This window comes from Acanthopagrus latus, chromosome 4, assembly GCF_904848185.1.
Source record: "Acanthopagrus latus isolate v.2019 chromosome 4, fAcaLat1.1, whole genome shotgun sequence".
NCBI lineage: Eukaryota > Metazoa > Chordata > Actinopteri > Spariformes > Sparidae > Acanthopagrus > Acanthopagrus latus.
Window position 1 is genome coordinate 17169661 of NC_051042.1, and position 11314 is coordinate 17180974.

General features: G+C 42.4%; 1 protein-coding gene across 4 annotated transcripts; it reads right to left on the reverse strand.

Annotated features, from left to right (window-relative positions):
• Positions 1-233: 233 nt before the first annotated feature.
• Positions 234-11198, reverse strand: adprhl1 (ADP-ribosylhydrolase like 1). Of its 4 annotated transcripts, XM_037096563.1 has the most exons (9): positions 9606-11126; positions 7570-7734; positions 6531-6656; positions 6259-6399; positions 5955-6082; positions 5742-5874; positions 5487-5652; positions 4531-4693; positions 3565-3700 (listed from the first exon to the last, which is right to left on the reverse strand). In XM_037096563.1, exons 1-8 carry the CDS (start codon positions 9817-9819, stop codon positions 4651-4653), a joined length of 1116 nt encoding a protein of 371 aa, XP_036952458.1. In that variant the 5' UTR covers positions 9820-11126; the 3' UTR covers positions 3565-3700; positions 4531-4650. The 4 variants fall into 4 exon arrangements, with proteins under 4 accessions (XP_036952456.1, XP_036952455.1, XP_036952458.1 ...); XM_037096560.1 differs by lacking the exon at positions 4531-4693 and having other exon boundaries at positions 248-3700; positions 9606-11198; XM_037096564.1 differs by lacking the exons at positions 3565-3700; positions 4531-4693 and having other exon boundaries at positions 4773-5652; positions 9606-11121.
• Positions 11199-11314: the final 116 nt, after the last annotated feature.

The following is an 11314-nucleotide window of genomic DNA, read 5'->3' on the forward strand; positions in this document are numbered from 1 at the left end:
ACTTGTCCTGTGTTCATGTCTTCATTCACGTGGTAGATTACAGAAAACAATATTTTTGCGTAGCTGTGAACAGCAGCGTGACCTTTACGACCATGTTTTTGGCCACTCACACAATGTGGTTTAAATTCACCGCAGCCAGCTTGTATCAAAAACAGCATTAGGAATTGCACTAATACATTTCAGCTCAATCCGTGGTCCGTAAATCTGCTAAAATCACTATATATATCACTGCACCGTAATGCATGAATCAGGCAGCATTATAAGTGTGCTTTTATTATTTCAACAAGTTTATTTTAAAAAGCATGAGGAATCTACAGTCAGTTGAATATAATACTCTGCTGCATCTTGACAGTAAAAAGAAACAGCAGGGAGTTCTGCATCTTACATTGATACAACATTAAGCCTCCTGCACCTGACAATGAGATCATCTTTCTTGGAGAAGCCTCTGGATCTCCCATGTGGAGCTGAAGCTGCTGGGAAGAGGGACGTCACTTTCTTGTTTAGCCTGCTGCCACTGCAGCCCAGCTCAGGATGAGAGGCAGTAAATGGATAGATGGATTAACATAGATTTATATTTATTAACATGATAATACATCTTTGTCTCCATACTTTATTGTGCAACAATGTTAAAGGTCCTATTTGTAAGAAAAGTTGCTAATATCTTCAAATACCCGACCTACAATCCCAATGCGTCGGTTTTTGATGAGCTAGGAATGAGAATTAAAAATCAACCTTTCTTACAAATAGCACCTTTAATGCTTGTGCACTATTACACTACACTAAAAGGTGCAATGTGTAAGAATTGGCAACCCGTCAAATTCATACTCCTAACAATAGGGGGCAGCATAACACCAGAGTAAATTCTAACTGCTGGTAACAGCCAATAGCTAGTTAACCCATTTTTCAGTGCAGCCAATGGTCCAGACTGGGAGCTCGGAGTACTGAGGGAACAGTGCCAGCATGGGCACCAGAATCAGATCCAAGGGGGTAGACCATGGAACCGAACCTCATTCGCCTCTTGAGTTACACAGTGGTACTACAACATAGCTGGTTTGAATGCTAACTTCAGTATCTCTGCAACACTAGAGGTAGATGTCTTTTACATAAGTCTGTTATTGTCTTCATACATTTACATAAATATGAACATTTCAAACCTTTAAAGCAGCCTACTGTGTTGTTACTGTGAGGAAACATTTCAAGTTCTGTATGTAGAAAAGATAATGAGGCTTATTATTGTACAGAAGGTAAAAACAGTTAACAGGTTAGCAGTGCTGTTTGCGACAATTCAACCTTGATATGGTCTGCGTCAGCTACTGTAACTGTTGTAGGTCATATGGAGGTTGTGCTATAACACAATATTGAACTGGACTCCAAGTGATATATTTTTCTTATCTTTATATTGTAGAGTCATTTCATTAATGCAAGGAAACTAAATTGTTGTATGTGGATGATCACATTTGCTCTCTGTACTTTTAATGAAAAGCACCTCTTCCACCTATTTCCACTGCGTTTTTGTTGCTGTAAATTTGTACTCACTCTGATTGTTGGTGATATGAAGGAACTCAAATCTTGATTTAAATTCTTTGAACAGTACTTGTGAAACAGAAACAGTGCTTGACGTGTAAATCATCTAGCTCTGAGACTGTGCATCACTGTCTGTTAGAACGTGAAGGTGTCAGTAAAGCGTATGGTTTTGGGTTTATACGTCTGTCTGACTGAAGGATCTCCGTAGCTGATTGTTGTGTACTTTGGTCTCTGTTTTCTGTCTCTCTCAGGTTGAATATTAGGTGACATTACAGCAGAAGTCTTGCTGTCTTCAAAAGCAGCCACACTGGTCATGTCTTCAGAAAGTGTAAAACTTTGCGGCACATTTGTATCATTTATGTCCGCTGGTGCTACTTTTTCTCTTGCGTCCCCTTCTTTTTCTAGAGGTTTCCTCTCTGTTGGTTTTTCTTTTGGTTTTATGTTAGGACACGTCCCCAATTCTATGTTAAAAGCAGCTGCTGAAGAAGTATCTAATTGTGGTGGTGGTGGTGGCAGCAGAGTAGTAGTTTCTGAGTTTGGCGCAGATTGGGGGAAGAAATCAGTTTGATCATCAACAGTGTGTGGATAATCACATCTAAAAACGCGTGGGATGACATACTTGGGCAGCCCTCTTTGGATGGTCACAGCTTTGGTTGGATCCAGATCTTCCGTTACCCTGTTCTCCATGGCCTTGCAGCCTGTATATGTAGAAAGTCTCTCAGTTTCAGGCAGTAAAGTGCATCTTCCATTACCAACTTCAGCAGCACTTTCACTTGAACTCGATTCCCTGTCAAAGTACTGTAGAGAGCTATGAGGAACTTCTGCCTTCAAGTTTGTGTGTGAGCTTTCTGATGGTTCATATTGTTTGGGAGAGGAGTCTACACAGGTGGACCACACAGGAGGGCTGGTCGTGATGGTCGCCACATGCCAGCTCACTTGGGCTTCCACCTGAGGTAAAAACCTGTTAGGTTCTGGGAACGAACTCTCAATGACAGATGTTATACAGAGCAGCTCCAGATGTCCATATTTTAACTTTTTGGTGACAGATGTTTCTATGTGAATAGCACCATTTTCCCCTGATCTCCTCTCTTTAACGTCCTCATCATAAACTTGAGCTTTTACATGCTTTAGCAGACCCTCAGTCTGTCGATCTGGACACTCTTCCCCCGTTTGGCTCTTTTGTTCTGCTTTGCAATGATTTTCTTCTTCCAGGTTTGAGTGTACTTTTACCTGCTGTGGTCTTTGTTCTTGCTCGTTTGTAGTTTGATCTGCTCTCAGCTGCTGTCTTACAGATTTCCTATCCGATTGTTTGTGAACAGTTTGATCCGTGGTCTCTTGGCGCCAACTTTCGTGACAAGCTACCCTCTGTTCTATATTACTTCCTTCAGAAGGTCTTTCATGTGAACATTTCAAGTCACTTCCCTTGCAAACAGTGGCCAACGTCTCAAACTTCTCCATCAGGGAGGATAAAAGGATCCCCCTTCCGATGAGTCTTGGTTTAACTGGCTCTGTCTTCATCATCATCTTCTCTCCCTTTTCCTTCTGCTCAGCCGTGGCAAACTTGGCTATCATATCTTTCACACTGCCTCCCCTCTTCAGTCCTTGTTCTGTTCTAGTCCGGTCCTTCTTGTGTATGTAATGCTCATTGTCTTGGCAGTGTTTCACATTACCTGCCATCCCTCTGCTGCAGGACAGAGTTCCTACCTCCCTTTGGTGGGTCATGGGAGGTTTAGGTGTGGACCGTATGAATTTAGATTGGAGGAGCTGGAATGTGGTAAGACGTCGGGGTATTAAGTCTCCTGCTCTTTGATCTCTTGGCTTGTCTTTTTGTAGTTCTGACCAGCATTTCTCAGGGATCTTTGAACTGCTCTCAGCAGTCTTTATCTGTTTTGTTTCATGCTCTCCAGGGTGCTGAGAAACAGTGCAACTTGTCTGAGTCTGATTGATTGAAGCCTCAAATCTCTGATCAGGCCAATTTGTGTTTCTTTCAACCAAAATCTCTGACTCTGGCTTGTCCGGGTGTCCAGTTCTGGTGGTCCACTTGGGAAGATTCTGTGTGAGATAATGCAGGAGACTCTCCAGAATCCCTCGGAGCACAGGCCGACAGTTGCGGTCTCTAACCAGCTTCCTCAACATACCGGCATCAGGGGTGAAACTGGCTTTCCGAGAATCTGGTCTATGGAGAATAGAGGACATGCAAGACTTATTCCCTGTTGCCATCTGCAGCCAAGCATACCTATAAAGTTACGGATATTGACAGCAAATTACCATTGCGTGATAGTAGGGGCAGTGCTGGATGCATAACTGTGAGAAGATCATGTGATTATATGTCAGAATTGATGTCACAAATTAGAAATGTTGTCATCCCTATAACTGTTTCCCACAGGTGGAAAACATGCAGTATTTTTGGTGGTCAACATGTGTGGCCAGCACTTGAAATTACATTCCCACTCAGACTTCTAACAGACTAAACATTGTACAAAATGGGTGGTTTGCTCTTGAACCAGAGCAACCACAACACTGTCCTTTTGAAGGGATAAGAACAGTCTAAAGTAGGCTGTATAGAAACTGGCACCTCACCAGTTTTGTAATATAATGCTAAATTTGCAGTTTTACAATTCTTTCATTTTTTTGAATTTATGTCACTATTATGAAAAGGAACTCGGGGATAAATCTTAAATAATTAATTCTAAATTTGTGAATTTGCCTTTGAGGTTTGCTTTAAGTTTCTTTTACCCCAATAAATGAGCATCACAGAACTGGAGAGGGTTTAGTTTTTGGAGCATGAGGAATTTGGCCTTTGAGAGTGACTATGACACAATCCCAATGTCCACACCCACAGTCTAACAGACTTTGAGGCATGTTCCCAGTAAGTCCGCAAGGGTTTAGAGCTGTACCAAAGTTGAATGAGAAGACCTTAGTGGGGGACATTGGGATTGGGCCCATATAAAACTAGTTAGGTTACTCAGAGTTATCTCCAAAAACTCCTTTTTCTCTTTTACTTACTAGAATAACATGCACCTAAAGAGCACAGGTACGTCTCCCTGAACTCAAAAGTAGAAGAGAAGGAATTTCCTGACTTGAAGTGAAGTGTTCTTGCAGTGCAACTTGTTACAGGCGATTAGTTCAGGGGGTTGTAGAGGAGGGTTGTGCAGCAAGAAGAATAAATCTGGCAGGAAAAAGAAACAAGCTGTCGATCAGAATAAAAGCTGTAGTTAAGATAAAGAGAGACAGGCGCTTCATGCGTGTTGTATATAAGTCCTTTTTAATCTTCAAGTCATATTAATCTTCACCATTTAACACTGCTTTCACAATGTAGCATCACAGTGCATATAATAACTGATCACAGTATAAATGCTTACCATTCTAAATTCTATAATGTTATGCACTGAAGTTAAATTCATCTCTAAATTAACAGAACATTGCTACATGCATTGAGAAAAGCCAAGTATATCTGGATTAAAAACTACTGAAGCTCACGGTGAAGACATCAGAACTCAAATCTGACAGGCTTTATGCACAAAGTTTTGCTGATTTTGACGAATTTGATACTCCCTTCAACACATAGCCATGTGTTTTGTATTAATGCAGGTTAGCTGTAGAAGAGCAAAATGTCAGCAGAAGCTAATCATATAATGTTTATTGATTTTATGAAGTTATTTAGTTTACTAGTCTGAGTTAAATTAAAAGGTATAAAGGCCCAAGAGTAACTCCTCCCTGTCATTAAACAGAGCAAGAAATGCTGTAATGATGATGTTCCTCCACCTCACACTTACATTGACAGTTAGTGACAGATCTATGGCACAATCGAGATGAGGAGAGGACAGGGCTCCTCTCGAGACTACTGAGATACCACCACTGAGGACTAGAGGCTAGTCTGAGATAAAAGAGATGCAGTTTTACAGTCATGTGCAGTTCCTCTGATAGCTAGAAGGGATCAGGCCAGTGAAGCTCAGGATTACTTGTCTATGATCTTCTCTGCAGATGCTGCCTTGTGAAGTGCTTCTCCCAGCTCCTCCAGACGTTCTCTTTTGTCCAAATCCTGGTACAAGCTTGAAGGAACCTGGTTGAGACCATGCAGGAGTCCATAGAGACAACCTGCAATCAGGCCTGTGGCTTCACTCTCACCTATTAAAACAGAGCATTTTCACACAAGTCATCATGAGCAGACTGTTTTCTCTGTCTGTGTTTAAATGTGCCTTGCAGGAGGTCCTCACCTCCGTGGAACATGGCTCGTTTACACAGCTCAGCCCAGTCACTTCCTGCCCCTAGAAGAGCATCATAAGCTATCATGGGGGCATCATGACCTCTCCGGCCTGCACGGCCCTCCGAGCTCCAGCGCTTATACATCTGTATGGAGGAGGACGGCAGCACACCGGTCCTGTTAGGAGTTCTGTCAGCGTATAAACGTGAAGGTACGCAGGATTTACCTTGTCTGTCTCCTCAGCATCATAGCGATCAGGGAGTGCAGGTTTGTTCTGTCCCTCCTTCTCTATCTCTCTCTCTTCCAGGTAAAACTGCCACTTGGCCTCAAAGTAGAACCAGTGTTCCTGATACTCTGCATAGGAATGTATAATCACACAGATTACTGGTATCCGCTAACAGTCATGCTCTCTTAGACTCACATGCATACATACCAAACTCAGAAATCTACTGTATATACAGGAAAACACATACCAATATTACTCTCTGATGTAACAATATGGCGCTTGCACACAGAAAACACAGTCTTACCTGCCATGTGTCGTATGGTCTTCCTGCAGTACTCCTCCGCCCGAGGGATGACCTTCATGAGCTCGCGGCCCCAAGTCACAAGTGGTTTCCCCTGGATAGCGTAGGACGCAAACAGGGCCGTTGTCAGGGAGCCGAGGAAGCCTGAAGCCAAGAGTGACATCACGAGTCACGACTAAACAATTAGAGATGTGCAGTGGTTCATCAGCGGCACAATAATCAGCCTGTAGCTGCCAGATTTGTTTGGATGGGTCAGAAGGTGCCAACATCGTCACCTGTGGGGTGGTTGTGAGTCATTCTGCCGATCTCAATGCTGACCTCCACCAGGTTGTCAAGTCTCTCAGGCTGCCAGTATCTCATCCCCACACACATGGCCTTGGCAGCTGCTCCAAACCCAGATCCTGCACACAGATACATACAGACTGCATTCAAGGTACTAGTACTCAGCTTGAGTATTTCCATTTTGTGCTACTTTGTACTTACACTCTACTGAATCTCAGAGACAAACAGTTTACTTATTACTTCACTACATTTATCTAACGGCTTTAGGTACTTACTTTTCTTTTACTTTTTTCTTTTTACTTTTATCATTACAATTTCAAAGAGTAGTTTCACAGCAAAACAGTGAAATAATAAAATGGCTCCATGCAGAAGGTGTTATTCGGGCCCTTTTTAAAACTCTTCACAGTAGCTGCTAAGCTAAAAGCGTTACATCACATCCCGTCTGAAATGGGTGGACGAGCTTGAACGTGCATCGAGGCTGCAAAAAATATCTTCTCCAATCAATTTGAGATCTCAGGACTTCCGGAGACTTGGACAGGCTGTATGGAGCCACTTTATGTTTTCTTTTAGTTGTTTTTCTTAAATTTTCAAATAAGTCCCCATCTACTTCAATTTTTTAGGAGAATGCAGCAACGCTGTTTTGCTGTGAAGCTTCAGAAATGTTTGTGGTCTACAAAACTTCACCCAACATTCCATCAGCACCAAGGTGAGAGGATACACACTTAAATTTCATTATTGGGTGATCCTTTAATGTAGCTGTGATATTAATCCAAAAACATCAGATATAATACACTGACAGGGACAATTTTGCTGCACAGTAAGTACTTTTACAGTTCATATTTTAAGTAAATTCTGCTGGTTATACTTTAACTTCAGTAAGGTTTTGAATACAGTAACTTTTACTCAGGAGTATTTTCACAGTGTGGTATTAGTACTTTTACTTAAGTAAAGGATCGGCATACTTCTTCCACCACTGAATGCAAGTATGTTGGACTCATTAAATAATAAGAAATATCTAAAATCTCCACCAGCCTTTTTCATTGAAGGGTGTATGCCAGGCCAGCAGGAAGTTGTGAGGCTTGAGGTGAGCACAGCCCTCCGCTGTGGCAGGATCGGGGGCTCTGCCCTTGAGAGTCACCATGGCTTCAACATAGAGACGCACCAGCTCCCGGTACAGGTCCTCCAGACACCAGTAATCTGCACACACACACACACACACACACACACACACAGACGGAGGGACTGAGAGTCATTCATGACTGGCATGCAAGGCGAGATGAGTGGTGCTGCGGTGGGCTAAGTTTAGCCTCAGCCTGCCACACCACAGATTAGGACCAGCATGCCAGCGGAGTGAGTGAAGTCAAATCCACGCAACCAGGGGTCAACTGGGATCCTCGAGCTGAGCCCACAGCCATCCTGCTAGAATGTGTTTATGTGCGGACTGCATGTGTGAGGGAGAGAGACTGTGGTGACAAAGAAGCATCGCCTCTGATTTAGGGATGTAAGACTTTGATGAAAGACAGGAACCCTCATGACTGGGCTGAGATTGTGTTACACAGAATAGGAAGGATGATAGACTTAAGGCTGTCGGTCTATACACTGTCCAACATTTTGATTTAAAGGAAAACGTCACCCAAAAATTAAGATTCTGTTTTGGGGAGTTTCACAGCAAGACAGCGTAGCAGCAACACCAACCGAAAACAAACATGAATGGCTCCATACAGCTTGTCTAACATAATTTAAGTTGTCAGAAACCCCAACATCTGAAACTGATTTGAAAAGATGTTTTATAAACCACTGACATGCTGTTCCGCTCATCAATCCCTTCATACTGGGTGTACCCTAGTGTTTCTATCTTAATGGCTCCAGAGAAAATTTCATCTTAAAAAAGGGTGTAAAAAACATATTTTCTAATACATTTGGGATTAAGCGCAGACAAGCTGTATGGAGACATTTTTGTTTATTTTTTAAGAGGAAGTCTTCACTGTTAGTTGCTGAGCTAAAAGCATTAGCATGCACACCATCTGAAGTCTGTGTATGCGCTCAGATGTGCGTTTAGGAAGTAAATAACCTCTTTTCAAATCAGTCATACGGAGTCATGACGGAGCCGTTTAAAATGTTTCTTTTTAGTTGCTTTTTTTTACATTTCAAAACAAACCCCCATCTGTTCAGTTGTTTAGGAGAATGCTGTGAAGCTCCAGAAAAGTTTTGTGGACTAAGAAACTTTATGAGGTGAAGTTTTCCTTTATTGTAGGTAAAGAGGGAATTAAGAAAATGGCGATTTGGTTGTTCTGGTTAAGGTTGAGTTGTTTAACATCTGCTTCTGATAAGAATGTGCTGTATAAAACACTGAATAAACCACGTTTAAAGACTAATAATCGGGCCGTTAGGAATGCCTTTTAACTGGAGGAGCCAGTTAGTGCATGTGTATTAGTGAGCGGGCATTGTGGCTAAATAGGGCTTCCTAATCTCAAAAGATGTCATCACCATTTCACAGGACTGCTGTCATTGGCTTTGAACCACATCTGCAGCCAAACATGATACCCGCAGATTACGCAGGAGTCCATTGTTCAGCGAAGGAGAGCCGAGGATCAGCTTTTCCAAAGTAGTCTATTTTGGACTTTTCTGTCCTGACAACTCCTGAGTCACCCTGCAGGGAGCTTGAGATGGCATTTGAGTGACAGCATTTGTAGTGAGGTTTCTGCTGAGGTTTTTGTCTTTGATGACCGGTTGCAAGGATGGATTATGGCATGTCGGCAGGTATTGTCAATTATAGATGGTGTGCCAGGAAGAGATTAACAGCTGCCATTGACTGTACAGTAGAAGCTATTCTGGTCCTTCTAAATGTAGAAAGAGCAAAAGCCAGGATGGACAGGTCTGATGTGTCTATATATTAATAAACAGATGGAGAGAGAAGTAATATATGATGTTAGACACATCAGATACTGATTTGATATTTTACAGTATGTGAAATAAGCACATTAGTGTGTGTGAATTCTGCTCTAATCATCCTCTTAGACAATCGTAAATCCTCTTCTCATTCTCATTGACATCAAACCTAAACCTACCTGTTACAAGTGCCTCTGCTGTGGTCATGTGCATCAGCGTAGCATCACTCAGGGGCCAGTTATCAGGGTCCAGTTTCAAGGCCCCCAGTCCCCCCAGAGAGACCAGTTCCTCTTGGATCTTCTTGCCTGAGGTGCAGCTTTCCCAACGGCCCTTTCTGTAGCCCAAGGCATCACCAGCAGCACCCAGAACCATGGCTGCCTTGAATTTCTCCATGATACCGGGCTCTGCTCACGCTGGCTCACGAAAAAAAAAAAAGAGATTTTTACTGAGGCAGTCACACCTTTCCCGGGATTTAGACGGCTGATCTCCTTCAGCTGTAGGTCTTCCTCACCACCTCAACTATGGAAAAAGTACAAACTGCCTCGTCCCAAAACATCCTGAAGAATTTCAAACAGCCTCCTTGGTGGAACCACCGACCTCCGTCTCTGCTTCACTTTCCCACTTCTAGAGATCTCTTCTGGTGTCTCATCAGTTGTGTCTCAGTACAAAAAGTCAGCGTACACACATACACAGAACAGCATCACATTATCAGAGAGTTTCTTTGTGTTGGGCGGCGTGAGTGAGTTGAGCTGTGATCAGGTGTCTCCTAAAAAGGCAATCCCCATGGCCTCAAAGCCTAAGAGCTGGACGGCTGGGTGTGGAGTGGTAATGGGGGATGGACACACTGGAAGAGATGCTAATGTTGCTGCTGGGCTGGAAGCTTGTCAGCTGGTACTGGACCTTGTTGACATCCCACCCTTCCCATGGGAGCAGGGTAAGAATGGAGCATCATCCAAACTGATGATCCCCCCCCACACACCACCACCACCACCACCACAGCCTGGCAGGGTTCCTCTAATCGTCATCTTCCCCCATTATCTCAGCTATACCCCCTTACACAAACCTGTGATTCCCAACCTTTTATGTCTTTCATTTTTGTCATGTGTCTCTTAGTACATGTAGCCCTGGACTCACTCAGAGTGACCGCAGACAAAGCTTTACCAGGAGAGCCAATGATGATGATGATGAGATGCAGCAGGAATGCAACCTGATAAGGGACAACTGCTACCAAGCTGACATTTTACACACACTGTCAAACACACACTGGAGCGCAGCAGAATATGGAGGTATTTTTTGTTCCATTCACCACTACCTTTTAGTTTGCATAATCTCAAAAGTCAGTTAGTTTGGCAAAACATTGTCGTGTAGTTTTACACAATGAAGTTTTCCAATCCAAATCTATTATTCAAAGGAAGTTTTGAATAAAAAGTAAAAACTGTTGCTGAAGTTGTTGTTTTTCCACGAGTTAAGAGTTTGGCTTTAAGTCGTATGTTTGCACCACAGTTTTGTGAACTTTTGCCATGTTGTGATCAAAAATGTCATCACTTAATCATTTTATCCCACTACACATTTGAGTAAAATTGAGTTGTAATTTTAGGCATTTTTGAGTGATGACTAAAAATGGGTTTTGTGAGGACTATTCTGCCAAGTTTGCAGCAATTCATTGTCCTAAACCAAGTGACAGGCCACTTAACTTCTGACACCGGGTTTGTACTGTTGTACTGTGAGAGTAAAATTCTAAATTGTGTTTTGTTTGTTGATTTTTATTTGTGTTGAGAATGGATTGGAATTTTGAACTTGTATAAATTGTTTGTACATATTTGAAATTTTTGAATTCAAAAATATGAATAGAATAATTCAAGCACAAAAGTGTTCCAGACTATTGAAG